A 21,472-nucleotide genomic window follows, 5' to 3' on the forward strand; every position below is an offset into this window, starting at 1 on the left:
TAGTACTGTAGCACTCATTGAAGGTTCATTAATACACAAAACAAAACAAATACTTCAACATTGATAGTATAAAATATGTTGAATGTATGGCAGGGGGCAACAATATAAATTATAGGGTGTCAAATTAGCATAGAAAGGAAAATATTCAAAAATATGAGAATATGTTCACATTGTATGTGATAACATATGTGCCTTTTGTATGAAGTATTTGAACATATTCACTTAATGATGGTGATAAGGCACTTTAATCGCATTTTTATTTCATGAATGATGCCCTTTAATCTGAGATTAAGCTGATTTGTTCTTGTTTTTACCAGAAGTACGCACAGTACCTCAAGTACCAGGAGTACACGAGTACACGCAGTACCTCAAGTACCAGGAGTACACGCAGAACACACTTTTTTGTTGTTTTTTTTCTTCCCTCCGGTTGTCATGACAACATAATTTACACAGCGGGTCCTCTCGACGGTTCTCGCCAGAACAACTTACAGGTTATATAACATGTACAGACAGAGCTGGAAAACACAGAGTGTGTGTGTGTGTGTGTGTGTGTGTGTGTGTCCAAACACAATTACATTTACACTTCCTTTTTACATTTGCGATATCGATCCGATCCATTGCGTTCACTTCATGCGGCACATATTCATCTGTGTGGAGGAGCGAGGGATGGAAAGAAAGAAAGAAAGAAAGAAAGAAAGAAAGAAAGAAAGAAAGAAAGAAAGAAAGAAAGAAATATCAAAGTTAAAGGAGCAGGAAAAGAAAAGGCGTTGGGAAGAGAGTGCGAGCGATTTGGGGGGTTGGAGGGATAAAAAAAGGTGGAAAAGGTACACACACACACACACACACACACACACACACACACACACACACACACACACACACACACGGACGCACACACACACACACACACGCGCACACACACACGAGCCGACAGACGGGCCCACGCACATGCCCGAACAACACCAGACATCAGCTGATCTGCCCTGCTGCTCCGTATCCATGACAACGCCGTCTCCTGGGGAAGTTGGCATGACAACGACCGGGAAGAGGAGGAAAGCGGTGAGAAGGAAAGAGAGCGAGGGGGGGAGCTGGAGATCGGGAGCTTGGGAGGAGATGGTTGATGGAGGGGGGAGGAGGAGAAGCTGCTGAGATGAGTCACAGTGTTTGTTCTTCCTGCAGATCCGCCGCGATGATCTCACTTTTAGCCGCCGCGCCATTAATTGTCGCGTAAACAGGTTGCCGGGCGGTCGGAGGCTTCGGGGCCGGCGTTCATCATCCACAGACGGGGGGGGGGATGCGCCGCGGGAGCTAGCTACCCACGCTCATCACCGAGCGGTTAACTGCTTTCCCCTCCACCTGACCTTCTGGGATCGATAGGTGCGTCAGGTGGTCTCTTTATTTGGACAAAGATGTGACCTTTGACCTTCGGGGTCAGGTCGGCATCCCCGGGACTTGGAGGTCACGGTGACCTTCAGGCCATTCTTGACGATGTCGACGAACGAGATGGATTCAAATTGTCAGAGGTGTGGCGTTTAAGGGTTGTGGGAAATTTGATGGTCAAGATGGATTTTGGTTAGTCTTTCTTTCAGTGAAACATCTGTACTGATTTTTCCCACGAAACTCGAACGCGGCGCTCACAAGGTCAAGGTCAAGGTCATTGCAACCGTGACCCCCAACCACTCAGACAGGTGAGCTGGTCCCGTTACCGAACTCTAACCGTTACCCTTGAACGCACCACTTGAAACACCCCGGGGTTACTATTCAGTTACTGTTCAGTAATAAATAAGAATAAAATTAAGACTTTTAAAAGTAAAAATTAAGACATAAAGGACCAAGATGGTTGAAAATCCAGTGAGAAGTAAAACAAAAAACGTTGAGGCTTAAATATTCAAAATCATTGAAGGAACTCCTAATCACAAATATTAACAGCAAATGCAACAACACTGAGAAATACATAATTTTGCAAAAAAAATATGCAAATTATGTTCAAGAAAATATGAAAATATTCATGAAATTCGCTTAACTCTGGAATTAAAATTCCCTTACAAAAATTATTTTGTAAACACCCAATTGTTAAGCAAGTGGCCAAAATGTAAGAATTACAATTCATGAAAATATGCAAAAACAGTCAAGAAAAAGTTTAATTAAGCAAGAATTAAAAAATCCTAATTTGCAGCAATTGTCGAAAACTGTTGTAGAATGACCAGATATTGAGACATTTGAGTAACAAAAGCAGCCTGAAAGCACGCAAAAACAAAGAGGTAATGATTTTGAGATTGAAGCGGTCGTGTTTTAGCTGTCGGCTTAGCGTCTTTAGCTTAGCTTTGGGTCGTAGGGGGCGGAGCTTACGTTGTAGAGCGGCGTGCTCTTCATGGGCTTGTACTGCTTGAGGGGGTCCATCTTGTAAAGGTGGCGGTCGGTGATCAACAACGCCCGGTCCTCCGCCTTGTGGAAGCGGTTAATCTGGGGGAACACAGAGCTCGCCGTTAATCTCACACACACACACACACACACACACACACACACACACACACACACCAAGGATTAGAAATAAATCAACAAATAGGTGGTCCAACCTTGCGCACGTTGCAGGAGAACAGCACCCTCATGAACTTGTCCTTGCGCTGAAGCTCGCTGGAGACCAGCGTGAACGACGACGCCGTGTCCGGGCTGTCACGCTTCTGTCGAGCGCGCACACACACACACACACACACACACACACACACACACACACACACACACACACACACTGCTTATAATGTAACCAGGTGCAAAGAGCCCTGGAATCTGCAGTGATCTATTCCCTTGATGAGACCTAGGTATAATCTATAATACCCAGATTATAATCCACACGGTGGTTTGATAGGAGAAGCTGCTTAGATTATAAATTAATATTGAGACACTGGATCGTGTCCAGGGTTTTTTTTTTTGTGTTCCTCTAAATTTGAAGTGCATCTGACTTGTCTGTGAAAGTTGTTTCTAAAGACTTTTAATGCAAAAAATTTGTAACAAATGTTTTTTTTTTAATGCTGCAGCATTTTCAAGAAATATGAAAATAATCTATTATTATTCAGAATGACTCATAATTTATTCAGTGAAACAAAACATTGCTTATGAGCTAAAACAATCCTGCGAAAAAAAAAAAGAGGCTAAAATTAGCTACAAATGCGGAAAAACAAGCTAAAAATGATCTCAGAAACCAGGAAAGCTGCAGAAAATCTGTTTGTGAAATTCAAATTACAATTAAAAGAGGCCTCCACGTCCTTCCAAAGGCTTCTTGAGGACAAAAAGCCATGTAACTCATCTCTGCAGGCATTCAAAGGCAGGCTGTTGGTCAGACATTCTTGAAAAAGATGCACACGAGGGGTTTGCAAAAAGATGGCGGCCCCCTGCTCCTCTTTACTGCTGATGTTTGGACGTAGGAACCAAGGGATGGGATTGCGGAGGTCAGAGAGCACTGAATCATGAGCATGTTATGCAGCACACACACACACACACACACACACTCACCAGGTAGTTGCCCTCCCAGGGCCTCTGCAGGCCCAGGTCGGCCCTCTGGCCCTTCAAGGCCTCCAGGCAGGCCACCTTCGCCCTCACCTGCAGGGCCTCCTCCGGGGTCAGGCCTTTGATCAGCGTCCAGGCCCACCACCTGGAGGAACACACACACACACACACACACACACACACACACACACACACACACATAAAGTCGGACGTATGAATGCCCCCTCCAGCACGGGTGTCTCACAGCGCCCTCCTTCAAAAGGCAGGGAAAAGAGAAAAAGAAGGCAAACAGCTGTCTGGATGAAAGGTGACCAGGGCCTTTGATAGGCGTGTGTGTGTGTGTGTGTGTGTGTGTGTGTGTGAGTGTGTGTCGATCGATGCCGAGCCCCGGGCGCGAGGAAAGTGTGCAAGCGGCTTCAAACGGACCCATCTGGTTGCGGAGGAAGAGTCGTCTCCCGCCGCCTCGGGTCGGGTCCTCTCTGGAAAGACCGTCTTCAGCGCACCTGCTAACTCTTTTGAAGAAAACGTTCCCCCCCACTGTTCGGTTCTGAGCCGCACGGCGCACAACGTTCCACGCATACCTCCGTCTTAGCTGTGTAGCATCTGTGTGTGATGCACTACCATAGCTACAATGCGCTAGTAGCGCTAAAACGTCGTAAACATTGGGTAACTTCATAGTTAAGATGTATCATCGACGCTCAGAACAAGCGTTATAGCTAAGATGTAGCATCAAAACTGGGATGTGCAATCCAAGCTACGCCATTATAGCTGAGACATAGCATCATAGCTAAGGTGTACATGATGTAGCATTATAGGTAAGATGTAGATGTGCAATCTAAGCTATGAAGTAGCATCATTGCTAACACATAGCACCATAGCTAAGGTGGACCATCAATGCCATGATGTAGCATTATAGCTAAAACATAGCATTAAAGCTAAAGTGTACCATCAAAACCATGATGTAGCATTATAGCTTGGATGTAGTATCATAGCTAAGATGTGCAATCAAAGCTATGAGGTAGCATTACAGCTAAGATGCACCATCATAAGTTGTACCATCACATGATGTAGCATTGTAACTAAGACATAGCATCAAAGTTAAGGTGCACTGTCAAAAGTATGATGTAACTTTATAGCTAACACATCCCATCACAGCAACGATGTACCATCCAGCTATGGAGTAGCAATATCGCTAAGATATACCATCACAGCTAAGCATTGTGGCTAGGATGTACCATTAATGTTAAGAAGTAGCATTAAAACTAAGACGTGCCATCCAAGCTAAGATGTGCAATCAAAGCTATGCAATAGCGTTCAAGCTGAGATCATTTGGTTTTGGTTAGCTGCATTAGCTTGCTGGAGAGACACTTTACTCAGGCTGCTGTGGCTAGCATCTTGCTTAGTTCAACCCTGGATGTGTTAAGAAGTAGCATTAAAACTAAGACGCGCCATCCAAGCTAGGATGTGCAATCAAAGCTATGCAATCGTGTTCAAGCTAAGATCATTTGGTTTTGGTTAGCTGCATTAGCTTGCTGGAGAGACACTTTACTCGGGCTGCTGTGGCTAGCATCTTGCTACGTTCAACCCTGGATGTGTTAGCATGCTATCGCTTACACAAACAAGTAACTTTGACTTCCTGACGTTTCTCCAACACAGTCATTATCAGTAGCATGTTTTGACTCACGCTTGCTGCAGCGCTATTAGCATTAGCTACCTTTCCTGTGTCTTTGTGGGTGGGGGTGAAGGCGTAGCGGTACCTGCTGTAGATGTTCCTGAGGGACTCCTCGAACTTGCGCAGGACCTTCGGAGGCGTGGGCCACTTGACGCTCTTGCCGTGGTCCTTCATGGACTTGACGTTCCTGAAGCGGCGGTTGACCTCGCGGACGTACGACTTCACCTTGTAGCGGCGGTACGCCCGCAGGATGATGAGCGCCGCCCGCATCCGCCGGTACCTCATCCTGGCGATGGTTCCCCTCCACACCTTGACACCCGGGGAATAAAAATAAACTTAAAAAAAAAAAAGACTAAAAACCTTTTAATTTTGATCACATGTTCATGTGCACAGCGGTGGTGCGTTTAAGTGCAACACGGATATTTGAGCGCTGCCCTGATTTTGGGACATTGAGGACGTTGTGATCTTATCAACCTACTTCTTCTTCTTACACACAAACAAACACACACACACACACACACACAGATTCTGACTGGGTTTGTTGCTTTCAAAGTTGAGTATAATTACCCCCCTTCATGGAAAATGTATTTCAAACCAACAAATTACAAATTTGAAATAAATGACGGGAAAATAATCAGAAAATTAGCCGGTCGAGCTCCAAATCAGGATTAAAGAGAATTATAAATCACCTAAAAAAAATGAGCGTTAAGTTGCCATGTTATATAAAATGATTGGGAAATCTATCTGAAAATAAAGCAAGAAATAAACAAAAAAAATATTCCTATCAGCAAAAAAAAGTTATTCCAAATGATAAAAAAAAAAATTAATTAAAAAAACAATTAAAACATTTATTTTCCTGTCAGGTGTCATCAGTGAGGCCAGTAAAGGGTGAACACACACGCCGACATGGATAAACCCATGCTGGTTGGACAAGATCTGACTGATAAAATCCCCCAGACTCTATTAGACACAACCCCAGTTCACCTCCACGAGCGCGCGCACACACACACACACACACACACACACATGCACACACACACACACACAACGGCCATTAAGACCCTCCAAGATGTGAATAATTGAAGGGAGTGGGACCCCCGGGAGTCGTAGCTCCTCATCCTCCATTGGTAACATCACTGCCATATGGTCCGCTTTCACTTTCCAAGTCTGCCACAACACACACACATGGGCGCGCACACACACACGCACACACACGCACAAACACCCACATAGCTTCTGAATTACTTCCTGGTTTTGCAAAAATCTACAATTTTCTAAATAAGTAATAACAAAGTCGCATGTCATGTCACACACATTCACACACACACACACACACACACAAAAACAAATGTGCGCACACACACATACACACACATAGCTTCTTAATTACTTCTTTGTTTTTCTGTAATCTACAATGTTCTAAATAAATATTACCAAAGTAGAAAGTCGAGTCTTTCACACACACACACACACACACACACACACACACACACACACACACACACACGCACAAACACACACACACACACACACAGGGCTTGGAGATATATCATCTCCCTGTAATGCACTGTAATCACGCACATCATGCATATTTAATGTTCTAAGTGTGTGTGTGTGTGTGTGTGTGTGTGTGCGCATGCACATACAAGCAGCAGATTTGTCACATTTTCATGGCAAACGTGAGGCGGGCCCCCTTCATCTGATGAGGTCGCTGTGGTAATTAGCCCAGAGGAAGATCCGTCACGCCGCGGCGGGGAACCCGGAAAAATGGGCGTAATAACCCGGGTGGTTTCCGGCCGCCGACCCCGCTGACCCCGCCGACCCCGCTGACCCCGCCGACCCCGCTGACCCCGCTAACACCCAAAATTCCAGTGGGTCTCATGATCAAGGCAATTTTCTTCCTTCTCCAGCACCGGAAAAGCCAGATCAGGAAGAGATAAACACTGCATCACATGACCAATGGTGCTAATTTTTTAAAAAGATAAATTAAAAATAAATAAATAGATAACAAATTAATATATATATAAATATTTAAATTATAAAATTATATTATTAATATATAAAGATAAATATAAATATAATATATATAATAAATATAACATATATAATATATAAAATATATAATAAATATAAATAAAAAAAACATAAATGTATATATGTATAAATGAACAGGAAAATAAGCATGAAATTTTATATATTAAAAAAAAAAAAAAAAGAAAAAATGAATTATATGTGATCACTGGTCATCCTGTTAGACAAACACTGTTCCTACTTATCTACAGAATGCATCACATGTGACCTCCACGTCTGTTAATTCCAGGAGTTCTCTCTGTTCTGGGCGATGCATTCAGATGCTCAACCCAGTCTCCATACATTTTTGAATAAATTACTATAAAAAAATGAATAAAATCTGCTTATTACATATTATTACATCTTATTACATGGTAATGATCTAGTAATAACACTATAATATGTAATATTATGTATGTGATAGCATGTTTGAGTTTGGGCCCCGGGGAGGGGGCTGCTTTTATAAAACACAGCATGTTTGTTTTGACTGCTGGTGCTTAAAACAGCTCGTCGAACGAGGACAAGTCGCCCCGTTTCTTTCTTTTTGTTTTTTGCAATCCTCTCGGGTGCAGGAAACGTCTGCTGCCGAAAGGCGGGGAAAAGCATCTTATCCTTTTTTTTTTTTTTTGTTTCCCTTCTCTCTGCGCTTTTCTCCCATACATAATTCATGAGAGAAGAGGAGAAACTGCATATTTATCTCTAATAGACTCTCCAACGAGGAGGAGGAGGAGGAGGAGGAGGTGGTGGAGGCTTCAGAAGACGAGAGCGCTTAAGGTGGAATCAGGAAATGGCGGGCAGCGGCGGCGGCGGCGGCGGAGGAATGCGAGCCAGGAGCGTGTTGTTGGCGCAACACGGCTAATCAACACACTTGGAAGGCCAATGACAGCGCTGTGTGTGTGTGTGTGTGTGTGTGTGTGTGTGTTCGTAGGTGCAATGACACCCCCGAGCCACTAGATGGCAGTGTCAATAAATGTCAATGTATTGGGCTCTTCTGATTGGCTGGATGATAACTGAGGGAGGAAAGGGGCGGGGCTTAATCTAGCAGGGTTTCAGCTGTCAATCACAGAGATGTATGCATCTTCGATAGACTCCAGATTTTTTTTTTTAAACAGACATTTAAAAAGATATTTTTCCTGAACAGCAGGGACGTTCAGAGGGATTATATCTTTTTGTTTGTTTTCACCCAGGTTTCCGTGGCGCTGCTTCCTGTACCAAGTCTACACGCCATGCCAGCTGTGTTTACTGACACACACACACTGCTAATTAACAAGCCTGCGGGGGTGTAGGTGAAGAGCCGCCGCAGGAATGGTGTGTGAATGAAGTGGTGTGTCCTGACAGGTGGAACGCCGACGCCGGATTAATGGCGGCGGGGGCGAGGGGCCCCTCTGGGGAGCGAGAGGGGATAAATCAGGCTCCGCCCACCTCCACCCTTCTCCTCGGGGCCAATAAAGCCATCTGATGGTCCTTCTAGAAGCTCCACGCCGCCGCTGAGGGGAGGGGAGGCAGGATTTACGAGCTCATCACCGCCAGATTGGGATCTTGCGGCGAAACAAAGCAGAACAGATTGCTGTTTTTAGTCTAAAGGTGGTGTGTGGGTGTGTGTGTGTGTGTGCACTGCCATCCACAAATCACCAGTGGTGAGAAAATTGGTGGGTTTGACAGGAAGTCCAGTCAGCGGGGAGAAATGACCAGAAGATCAGCGTGATAAACGATTATTCACATAATTTCTTGACGCGCTGCAGCCTCGTCGGTCATAATCCCGGATTGGGATTACAGCTTCGGTCACGGCCCGGCAAATGGACGCCGCAGCCATGGAGGAACGGAGAGGCCTGTCCTGCACCACTGACACACTTTGTTGCATAGCTCCCAAGGGGATGCGCCCGCACACACACACATGCACGCACGCACACACACACAGGCGTGTGTGACACAATTTGCAACATGGCCTGGCCGTAAACTGTCACTGAGACAGCAGTCAGCAACCATTAGCATAATTCAATCACACACACACGCACACACACACATACACACACACACATGCATGTGCGCACATGCACACACACACATGCAAACACATATAAAGCAAGTTCAGAGGGCAAACAAGAGGATTTGAGTAGAGGAATATGGAGAAATTGGGATTATAATCCAGCACGGTCTGAGCGTGGGCTAGCGTAGCGCTCTCACTGTCCGCCATGGAGGGCCTTGAAAGTTTTGGGGAAAAAAACCCCAAAAAAAACATTTTGATTACATCCAACAGCGCACGTGTTTATCATCATTAGCCTCCCCGGCTAGCTCGCTATCCCTAATGTTAGCTAAGCCATAGCCCGGGCTAAGCAGCTAACACATGCTAACAGCAACATCCCTGAATAATATCAGTAGGATTTCTTGGGGTCACTTGTGTTGCCGTGGTTACCTCAGTGTGTCACACAAACACACGCGTTGAAAGAAAACCAGGCTATGATTTTCACTATTTGTCCCAAAACCAAAACGCTCTTTCAGGTTTTCAGGTAACCACGGCGACAAAAATCACCGTGACGGTTTTCCAACGCGTTCGGAGCCGCTACAATTAAAAGACGCTCCCGCGGGAATGTTTTAACAGCGGGCAAAGTAATCCTTGTGCCGTGTTTGCATTCTCTTAGACACACACACACACACACCTGATTAGCCCAGCGTTACACCAGGAATATGGTAAGCTTTGGAAAGCAATTAAGGCTTGGGTTTAAAATCCAGCCAAGGTTATGAAATATTCATGCTCCAGCAAGTGGAGGGTGAGGGGATCCGACAATGGATAACGTTTATATTATTGCTGATTCTTACGACCGCCGTCAATATCCAGCCGAGCGGATCGAGGGAGGAGGAGGAGGAAGAGGAGAGGAATGAAGGATGGGATTAAATGGAGATGTGAAGGAGCTCCACCTTTTCCTATCGGGGAAAAAAAACAAACCTGACGGCTGGATTTAACCCTTTCAAACCCTCAACTTTAAAAAGAAAAAACCTTTGACTATTTACTCATCATTATTGTTATAAATATATAAGTACTGTAAATTCCAGGACTATAAGCTTTTTTCTTTGAACACTGCAGATTAAACAATGATAATTCATGTTTTTTGTTGTTTTTTTGGGGGGGATAACAAGGTTCACGGCGCGAAAATATTTAGTTTTGTCACATCGGACCAATAAAATGACAGTGAAATTCTGAGGCCGTTCAATTCAGACACCGAGGAAGATGATTTTCATGGTTTTAATGCGCAGGAGGAAGACAAAGATAGCGATCAGATGAAGGACAAAGCGGGGATAGAAAATGGATGGACTTTCCCTTGTGTTATTAATGATTCACCTTTTTCATCAGTCATGTTAAAGGCACTGTTTAGGAAAAAAAAAAAAAAATCCAGTACGTACTTGTGGATGTCACCAGTATGTATATAATTAGTATAAATTATATTAACGAAATAAATTATGTAATTATTATGACGAAAAAGATGTTTCTGTGTAAATATCTCATTCACGCCTGCAGTTTATAAACAAGTGCGGCCTATAATTGTACACATAAATGTACCTATTATTAATTTAATATTATTTATTTTGTTTTATAATTGTTATTTTTAGCCATTGCGGCTTATATGCAGGCACGCTCAATAGTCCAGAAATTATTGTATGTGTATTTTTACACACACACACACACACACACACACACACACACACACACATTCTATATACATATATATGCATGTATGTATACACATAGTTGTGTGTGTAGATAGATAGATAGATAGATAGCATTGTGTCATTTGTATAATAGATTAGAAAATTTGTCAAGCTAATTGTGTTTGTGCGTGTGTGTGTGTGTGTGTGTGTGTGTGTGATCAAATGTCCAGCAGATGGCGTGTTAAACAGCCGAGCAGCTCCATGCAGGGGTTGTCAAACGATCATTCAATTTTTAACAAAAAAAAAAAAAAAACATTTAATTTTTTGGAATTTTACGTGTTTGAAAGGAAAAGGCGACTGATTGGTTGACGGAAATTAGCGGAACCCACGACTTAGTTAGCAAGAGTTAGCGCTCCTCCGCCATCCGCTCCACTCGGGCTTCACGGATATTTGATGCTAATTCCCCCGGGTGTCGCACGCCATCCGCTACATGCTAGCAGCCGTGCTAGCATGTAGCAAAACAACACGCTCCATGCCCCTCTGACCTTCTGGAGGAAGAGGACGATCCTCTGGACCATCTCGGCCCGCTGCTCCTCCAGGCTGAAGAGCGTCCGCGGCGTCCTGATGAAGACCTTGGTCTTGCCGTAGGCGGCGTCCTGGTCGAAGCCGCAGCCTTGCAGCAGCCGCCTCACGGCGTCCCGGTCCGACGGCAGGTCGTGGTTCGGCCAGGTGAACTCCGAGATCATCTTGTACCTGAAGGATCGGGATGCTGAGCGCCGTTGGCTCGGGAAAGGACGTGGAAGACGGCGTCCTACCTCTGCAGGAAGCGGGGGTACGTCTGCCTGTAGGCGAAGCCGGCGCGTCGCACCCGGACGTTCTCCAGCAGGCCCAGGTACTCCACCTGATGGCGGCAGCGTTCGTGCTCGAACAGCAGCGGCGACTTGACGTCGTTGGGTTTGATGCAGCGGACGTAGTACGGCTCCTGCGGGGAGGAGTCGGTCAATGTAGCGGACGGCGCAGAACAAGCCCCGCCCCCTCCGAGGGTTCCCCGCCACACCTTGCAGGCCAGGTTCTCCACCAGCGAGATCATGGAGTTCTTGAAGAGCGTGGCGGCCGTCAGCGGGCGCTTGGTGACCTCGGTGATGCTCAGCTTGCCTTCGGGCCACATCCCCTTCAGCACCGGGTTGGAGCTGAGACGGGGGAAGGCGGGTCGGTGAACGCCACGCCACACCCGGGGTTTCACGGGAAAACCGAGAACGCACCGCGAGAAACTCAAATCCCGGTTAGCGAAGTGACGGAGGGGTTCGTTTGAGGGTGAAGTTACAGCGAAACTGATTGATGTGCAGGATCAAAGGGGTCAATCAAAGTTCGTTCGTGATTGAAGTCATTGATATTGTGGAAAACAAAGAGGACTTTTTTAAATTCTCGATTATCTTTAATACATTTAAACGATTACCATTTAGAGCTGCCGCGTACTCATTAATCCGTGTGTGTATATGTGTGTGTGTGTGTGTGTGTGTGTGTGTGTGTGTGTGTGTCACCTGTTGTAAAGCAGCCTCTTGAAGTCCTGGAACAGGGTGTCTTTGTTTTTGTCGATGAAGCCGACGACTGAGTATCTGTGAGGACACACACACACACACACACACACACACACACACACACACACACACACACACACACACACTACTGTGAAACCATTGTTCTAATGCAGTCATACTATTAATAGCACTACAATAATACTGTAATACCACTATTACAAACTACAGTAGTGAGTTTTTGAGTTATTTGAGGTGTTTTTTGAGCTGTAAAATCTAAATCCGGTCAAAAATGCCAAATGGCGTAGCTAACACTTAGGTGAGCGGCGGCGTCACTCACGCCACGTCTCCAGCGTAGTGACGGATGCGGAAGTCTCTGTCGAACTCTAGCGTCTTGTCGGTGGGCGAGAGCTGGAGAAAGACCAAATATTATCACTATTTTATTATCATACTTTCTGTTTACTTGAAAATGAATAAATGAATGAGCGTAAATGCAGGACATTTTGAATTTCAGACAACAAACCGCAACCTGCCGTCACCCCATTTCCCCTTGATTCGCATCTGACTGTGAACGCAGAACAAGGCTCTTATGATTCAAAGCAGCCTGGGAGGAGTGTGTGTGTGTGTGTGTGTGTGTGTGTGTGTGTGTGAGGGAGGGAGTGGGCCCCTGCACCAGAGAGTAAAAACGCTGACATCAGAGATTAGATGGAGGGGAAAAGAGTGTCGTCCTGCTCTCTCATCACATTCCTGAGGAGCGAGGGAGGAGGAGGAAGCTAACAGCTAACAGCTAACAGCAGACAATGGTGAAAATAAAAATAAATGGCTCAAATTTCGGATTTTTATTTGTCAATTTTTATTTTTTTCATTTTTCCTGGATTATCTTTTTTTTTTCCTTGAGGTTCTGATGTCATATCCTGTTGATTTTTCAGTTTCTTTTTTTAACTATATGTTTTTTATACTATATGGCATAATTTATTGAAGATGTTGGAAATCACTTTAAGATATGAAGTATGGAATCAACTTTATTTTTGCTAATTTCCTATTTTCATATAAGTGTAATTTTTAATTTTGATGCAAATGTTGAAGTTTAATGTAAAAGAACATTTGAGAAAAAAAAAAAATTCAAGTGATCTATTGGAAATTTCTTGCAATTTTTTTTATTTTTTTGCAAAAAAGACATCTTTTCAGGAAAATTTTAAATGATTTTTTTTTCAGAGATTAATCATGCAAATGTTTTATTTTTTTGCAAAAAAGACATCTTTTCAGGAAAATTTTAAATGATTTTTTTTTTTCAGAGATTAATCACGCAAATTTTTCCTCACATTTTTTTGTCCAATTCTTACAATTATATTGTGATTTGCTTTTAGCAAACAGGAAGTACATTCTCAACACAAATATTTTCAGAGTAATGGTCCAGTGGGGTTTTCAGAATTCTTTATTTTACTTTTCTTGACATCTGACAAGCACGCAGACACACACACACACACACACACACACACACACACAGCCAATCAATTTTCCAGGTGAGCCCTCGTTGCTATTTTGGTCTGAAAGGCTCGTAAAATGTTCCAGGGTTGAGGTTTTTTTTTTGTTTGTTTTCATGAAAAAGTTGCAATGAGTCATCTATGACACACACACACATATACACACACACATATACATACACACACACAGTGAGGAGGGAGGAAAGGCTGCAGACACAGATGGATATCTGGCCGGATGAAGCCGTCGCCCTCGATCGAGGACGTCCGGCGTCTCGCTCCACGCCGAGTCTCGTCCAATCAAATCCTCTCAATGTGATCGGCAGGATAAGCGGCGCAGATAATGAATGAATTAATCTTTAATATCCTCATTTTATTCTCATTCAATTTCGTCGCGCCTTCACTCGACATTAATTATCTATTTTATTAGAATGAGGTTTTATTTCCCCTGAAATATTATTTATTGTTACCCGGAAAATAAATACATAATTAATATAAAACTATCTATTTTATTGGCATGAGTTTTTATTTTCCCTGAAATATTTTTTTATTTCTTTTAGCGAAAATAAATAAACAATATAAAATGATCTATTTTGATAGCGTGATTTCCACTGGAATATTATATATCTTATTATTTTTGGTAAAAAAAAAAAAAAAAATCCATATTATATTCAATTATGTTTTTCCTCAGAAGAAAACAGACAAATAAAAACAATACAAGAAAACAATAAAAATAAAATAAAACAATAAAATAAAAAATATATACAAAATTCTTATCATTACAGGATCATTTTCTTCTCAGTGTGTTTTACTACAGTGTCACAGTTTTTACAGCGTGCAGTGTTTTCTTTTAGTATTTATTAATAACTATCGAGTTAATAATGTATTTCTACTTTGTTTTGTTACTTTATATAAGTTAGACATAAAAAAAAAATAGATTTAAGTTGAAAATTATTTTAGGGAATCATACATTTGGGATAAAGGAATTATTGATCTCTATTTATTTATTAATGCTCAATTATCTTGCTTTTATTTTGAATCCCCCGCAGCACTTGGCATTTACGTTCTTTTAATGCTCGGAAATGAGCCGAATGAAGAATCGTATCGTGACATCCAATCGCTTTCACTGGCGAGGAGCAGGCCTACATGTGACAGACAGGCAAACACACACACACACACACACACACACACACACACACACACACAAAGCAGACAAACAGATGCACTGTGGAGAGAACAGGATGAATCTGCTGGAAGACGCACCGTCCGTCATCCATCACAATCAGTCACACTCCAGCAGGCACACACACACACACACACACACACACACACACACACACACACACACACACACACACACCTTGGCAGCATTATCATTAGCGCCTGCTGTGGTTCGGATTTAGCTGAAAGTTAAGATGGAGGGTGTGATTGTGTGTGTGTGTGTGTGTGTGTGTGTGTGTGTGTGTGTGTGGAGACAGAGGGCAAACCAACAGCAGAAGAACAAGGTCATAAATAACGAGAGGGTTGGGAGGGGAAACACCAGCCCAGGCCTGATTAGCAGCACTTCCTGTCAGAGATGCAGAACCCAGGAGGAGTCGTTTCGGGTTCCTGAATTCTGGAACGAACAGAACCGATGGGCGAAGGACACGGGAGTCGGAGTTTAACGGGTCCGTCACACCCCGAGGCCACAGCCGTGCCCCCTCGCCCACCTGGGGAGGAGGCATCTGACCACCTTTTCTCCTGCCAGGACCTCGGGGCGGTGTTGGAGTCCACTAGAGCGGCAGCTGGTCAGCCCGACATCCTGGCAAAATGACCTGGCCCTGAAGTGACTCGGTCCTAAATGAATCGATTGAGCGACTCAATCTGAGATGACTCAAACTGACTCAATTATGAACTGACTCATTACAGGACCGAGTCAGTAAGGGACAGACTAATGAACCGATTCAGTCCAAATCGGGCCCCGCTGGATCAGTCCTGAGCTGACACAAAAAACAGACTGAGTGTGAAGAACCGACTCAGTCCAAAATGACCCAAATTAACTCGGAACAGGACCAAGTCAGGAAGGGAATAACTAATGAACCGACTCAGTCCAAACCAACAGCTGCAGAATCAGTCCCGAACTGACCCGTTAAAAGAATCCTACGAACTGACTCAGTCCAAAACATCCCATTCAGACTCAGTCCTGAACTGACTCATTACATCACTGACCAATAAACTGACTCAGTGGTGACGGATCCACTACAGGACTGAGTCAGAAGGGTATTAACTAATGATCAGACTTAGTCCAAAACAAACCCTGCAGAATCAGTCCCAAAACAAACCATTACAAGACCGAGTCTGATGAATCAGTTCAGTCCAACACATCCAGTGCAGACTTACGGGAAAAACTACTGAACCGACTCAGTTCAACATGTCTCAAACTGAGTCGGTACAGGACTGACTAATAAACTAACTCAGACATGACCAACCCAATGTAGGACCGAGCCAGTAAGGGGCTGACCAATGAACCGACTCATGCCAAACCAACCCAAAATGACTCATTACAGGACTGAGTCAGTACAGGACTGACTCAAACAGACTGAGTCCTGAACTGACTCAGTACAGGATTGATCAAGTACAGCAGTGGAAGCAATTCACTGACCAAGGCCAAACTGTATCCAACAGACCCAGTATTGAGCTAACTACAATAAACTGACTTAACACTGCACTAACAACCGACTCAGTAGAGGCAAGGTCAGCAGCGAACCGATTCAGTATAGGCTGACCTAAACAAACTAGCGAGGATGAACTGACTGAATCAAGATCAACACAATCCTGAGTAGAAAAAGGGGTTCAGACCGGATCTTGGTTCTAAACTGACTCATAAAACCTGACTCAGTCAAACTGACTTTAACCAACCCATTTGTCAATCAGGTGGTTGTTCACAAAAGGAGAAAAAAAGTGACCCGAGCCGTCAAACTGACTCCGCAAAACAAACTTATGTCAATCTGACAAAGAAGAGTCATCAAACAAGCTGACTCAGTCAAACCGAATATCAATCTGACAAACTAACTCCAACAAACAGACTTGGACTCAGTCGAACCGATTCAGTGCAAGAACGATTCAGTTGAACTGATTCAGTCGAACCGATTCAGTCAAACAGACTCAGTTGAACTGACTCACATCTTTAATAAACTGTCCAAGAAATTACCAAAATAACTTTCTGATTTGAGTTGTTTTTTTTCATTTTCTGATTAAATTCTGGCAGGTGCAGCTGTGTGTGTGTGTGTGTGTGTGTGTGTGTGTGTGTGCGTGCGGATGTGTACGTATGAACATGTGAGTTCGGTTCGAGTGTTTATCCACCGGTTTTCAGTCGACCACGTTTTCTCTCGGCATGATGTGAAAAAAAAACACGTGCAGTAACTTGTGAATGGGTGTGTGTGAGTGTGTTTGCGCGTGTGTGTGTGTGTGTGAGCGTGCACGTGGTGATACAGTGATGAAGCGGGACACAAACAAGAAGCGAGGATCGTGTTTCTACATCGGCCCTGTGACTCAGCCTCTTCCTCGGTTCTCGGCAGGAACAAACATAAATATTAATTTGTGTGAATCACGGACGCTTTAAATGCCACATTTAGTTAAATGGCACACTTTAGAGAATTCCATAATATTATTGTGGCATTTTACCGTCTATTTCATTAAAGATTAAAAAGAAAAACGAGATCGCTAGTTACAAACAGAAAAATATAAAACACTAATAAGAACTATATTAATACCTCATAAAATATAAAATGGAATTGAACTTAGATAAATTATTTTTCTAATTGACTATTTTACACATTTTTTTCAGAATTAATCTGGATATTAAATAACTTTCTCTTCTTTTTAAAAATAATATAGTTTTTGTAAAACAGCAATGTTAACTGCGAGCTGTATTGCTTGAATGAAATAATGGAATATGGAATATGAAAATTACTTTGCATAGTACCATTTTTGTGTTTAATGTCATAACTTTTATTGACTGATTTAAAAATTAAATAATTACAAATAAATAGAATTGAAATAAATGAAATTATTTTTTTTTTTTTTTTCTAATTTCACAGCATTATTCTGGATTTTGAATCACATGTTTTACTACTTTAAAATAAAGTTAAAGTCAACTAGTTAATAGACAACATAACGTGTAAAACATAGGTGGTTTGAACCAAAGGGCGACAACTTCCTCAAGTTTATTCACATTTTATTTTGGTTATTTTCAGTGAAATAACTTGATGTTTATCATTTAAGTGTCATTTTATGAGTTGGAAAATGAAAATATTTATCCTCAGATTTTAACAAAACCTTCTTTTTTCTTATTCTCAAACTTTATTATTGTTCTTTTTTTATTGTTTTCAAAATCCACTTTTTGAAGTATTTAGTAAATACAACTATTTTCCAGATATATTAATCACACCTTTTTCGCCATTTCTTTAATTTTATTTTCTATTTCCCGTGACGTCATTCCGTGCCGACCAGCCGCCTAATTTCAGTGGGATTCTGGCGCCCCCTAGTGGCCAAAGGTGGGAAACGCAGTCATTTAAAAAAAAAACCTGCCATCCCCAATATCTGACATGTTTCCATGGTTACCATCCAAAGCTTCGATGCATCTGCAAGCTACTTCCTGTCGTCTACGGATAACTTCCAGCCGTGTGTGTGTGTGTGTGTGTGTGTGTGTGTGTGTGTGTGTGTGTGTGTGTGTTTAAATTTCTGACATCCTGGTATTCTAACTAACTTCCTGTTGGAATTTAAATATTTACAACACTGTTTTTTTGTGTTGCTGTTGTTGAAACCAAAATGCTATCCTCAATTATCGTTCATTATTTTTGTTTAATTTTATAAAATCAAAACAGTGATTTATTCATTTTTTTTTAAATCAAATTTTAGGGGTGTAGGGGTTAAAAAATCTGATCCACCCCGTTTTCTAAAAGAGATTGCAATAGCAGGATGACTACAGTATTTTTTCACCTGAGACAGTACATTATGTGTGTGTGTGTGTTTAAATTTCTGACTTCCTGGTATTCTAACTAACTTTCGTGTTGGAAATTAAATATTTACATCACTTTTTTTTTTTTGTGTTGCTGTTGTTTAAACCAAAATGCTATCCTCAATTATCGTTCATTATTTTTGTCGAATTTTATAAAAAGAAAACAGTGATTTATTTATTTTTTCTATCAAATTTTAGGGGTGCAGGGGTTAAAATGTCTGATCCACCCCGTTTTCTAAAAGAGATTGCAATAGCAGGATGACAACAGTGTTCATCACCTGAGACAGTAAATTATGTGTGTGTGTGTGTGTGTGTGTGTGTTTGTCCTACCTTGCGGCTGGTGTAGTGGGCGTGCTTGGCCAGTTTGCCGTTGAGCCCCTGCAGGAAGACCTCGTCGGTGACCTTGCCGACGTTCATGCAGGCTTCGTCCAGCACGGCGAAGATGCCCTTGTGCTGCAGCTCCACCAGGTCCACGATGATCTGGTTGTTGAAGTAGTCGATCTGGAGGAGCGGGAAGCGGCAGGAAGTGAGGCGGCGAACGACGGCGAGGAATCACGCGAGTTTGTCTGGAAGTCAAAGTGAGACGACTGCGACAGCCTCCTTCAAATTAAAAGCACGTTTTCTCTGGGCCGTTTCCACGGCAACGCGAGGAGATTATTTATTTCCCGTCTTCATGAGATCACGGTGGAGGAATTCATCGGGATCTTGATGTTTTTTTTTTTTTTTTAATCTTATTTTTTATCTAAGCCGGCGAGGGCGGACAGGTTTTTTCGGCCCCCCGTCGCTCACGTGTTTCCAGGGGATCCCCTCCCGCTGATACTCCTCCTGCTCCTGCTTCAGCACCAGCTGGATGAAGAGCTGCTGCAGCTTCTCGTTACAATAGTTGATGCAAAACTGCTCAAAGCTGCCAAAAAGGTGCAAAAAAAAACCAAAAACAAAACAAACACGCATTACTACATGATATAACTCATGTATTACAGTAACAACTGCCTATGATAGTGTAATAATTCATCTATTACAATGAAATAACTATCTTTTATAGTAACTATCCATCCATTACAGTGTAATAACTCATCTTTTACATGAGCAACTCCTCTATTACAGTGTAATAACTTGTCTATTACGGAAACAACTCCTCTATTAAAGTAACACCTCATCTATTACAGTGACAGATCACCTATTACAGTGAAATAACTCATCTTTTACAGCAACAACTCATCTATTACAGTGACAACTCCTCTATTACAGTGTAATAACTTGTCTATTACAGTAACAACTCATCTATTAAAGTAACAGCTCATCTATTGCCGTGACAGATCACCTATTACAGTGTAATAACTCATCTTTTACATGACAATTCACCTATTACTGTGTAATAACTTGTCTATTACAGTGACAACTCCTCTACTAAAGCGACAACTCCTCTATTACAATGTGCTAATTCATCTTTTACAGTAACAACTCATTTATTACAGTGACTAATCTACTACATTGTCAAAATGCATCCATTTAGGCAACAACTCATCTATTAGGAGTACAATAACATCCATTACAGTGTAGTAACTCATCTATTACACTGTAATAACTCATCTTCTGACCTGTTGTTCTGGAAGATCTCAAAGCCGTAGATGTCCAGCACCCCGATCACCGTGTTCTTCCCGTGGACGCGGGCGTCGTAGTTTTTCACCTCGATGATGTCGTTGATCCGACCCACGATCCAGCAGAACAGGCGCTCGTACATGGCCTGGAGCGCCACGGGGGGAAACCAAAATCAGCGGGAAAAACGAAAACGATGGAGCGTGAAAGGCTCGCGTGGCGGGCGAGGAGACGCCCACCTTGGCCAGAGCGTCGCGGCCGTAGCCGGCCTCCTGCGCCGTGTGCTCCTTCTCGATGACGTCGCGGCCGGTGGCGACGGTGCGGTACAGCAGCGCCTTCTCCACGTTCTCCTCCTTGACCGACAGGAGGTCCCGGATCACCGACACCAGCTTGGAGTTCTCGATCAGCGTCACGTCGCCGTCCACGCCGAAGCTCAGGTTTCCCTGCGGGTCAGAAAGGTCAGAGGTCACTTGGATGCAAATAAAAGCACCTCCCTTTGTGGTAAAAAAAAAAAAAAAAGGAACTTGGTTGAAAATGATCTGCCGCTCATGATGTGAAATACAAAACATTATTTCATTCTGGATTAAATAAAAAAAAAAAAAGAAATTGATTTAAAAAAAGCATTCTGAAAAGTGGTTTGATGTAAAAATTACAATCAGAAAAATGTGAAAATTATCTTGCCTGAAGAGCGGAGAAAAAAAAATTGGAAAAATTATTATTAAGAAAGTGAGAACAAAACTTCTCTGAACATCAGAGAAAAATAAATATTTTTGTAAAAATTATAATTCCTGAAAAAAATTGTCTAAACATAAAAAAATTGTTAAAAGTACAATCAAAAAAGTGGAAAAAAAATCTTGTCAGTCTGTAGAGAGAAAAATAAATCTTTTTGTGAAAATCACAATTCAAAAAGTTGTAAAAGAAACCTGTCTGAAAAGCAGAGAAAAATAAATATTTTTGTAAAAATTATAAT

General features: G+C 42.6%; 1 protein-coding gene across 1 annotated transcript in view; it reads right to left on the reverse strand.

The window, feature by feature from the left end:
* Positions 1-21,472, reverse strand: part of myo1d (myosin 1D) — a 57,171-nt gene that overhangs the window by 16,038 nt on the left and 19,661 nt on the right. Inside the window, exons 8-20 of the mRNA XM_086140153.1 lie at positions 20,742-20,945; positions 20,505-20,650; positions 19,696-19,810; positions 19,237-19,407; positions 12,767-12,837; positions 12,433-12,507; positions 11,949-12,081; positions 11,707-11,873; positions 11,437-11,644; positions 5,262-5,485; positions 3,511-3,649; positions 2,577-2,681; positions 2,350-2,463 (exon numbers count right to left, since the gene is read on the reverse strand). Of these exons, the coding sequence (XP_085996279.1) occupies positions 2,350-2,463; positions 2,577-2,681; positions 3,511-3,649; positions 5,262-5,485; positions 11,437-11,644; positions 11,707-11,873; positions 11,949-12,081; positions 12,433-12,507; positions 12,767-12,837; positions 19,237-19,407; positions 19,696-19,810; positions 20,505-20,650; positions 20,742-20,945 (1,872 nt within the window). The remainder of the gene's footprint in view (positions 1-2,349; positions 2,464-2,576; positions 2,682-3,510; positions 3,650-5,261; positions 5,486-11,436; positions 11,645-11,706; positions 11,874-11,948; positions 12,082-12,432; positions 12,508-12,766; positions 12,838-19,236; positions 19,408-19,695; positions 19,811-20,504; positions 20,651-20,741; positions 20,946-21,472) is intronic.

This window comes from Fistularia commersonii, chromosome 32 (genome assembly GCF_037954325.1).
Source record: "Fistularia commersonii isolate RoL2024-O1a breed Wild chromosome 32, RoL_Fcom_v1.0, whole genome shotgun sequence".
Classification (NCBI taxonomy): domain Eukaryota; kingdom Metazoa; phylum Chordata; class Actinopteri; order Syngnathiformes; family Fistulariidae; genus Fistularia; species Fistularia commersonii.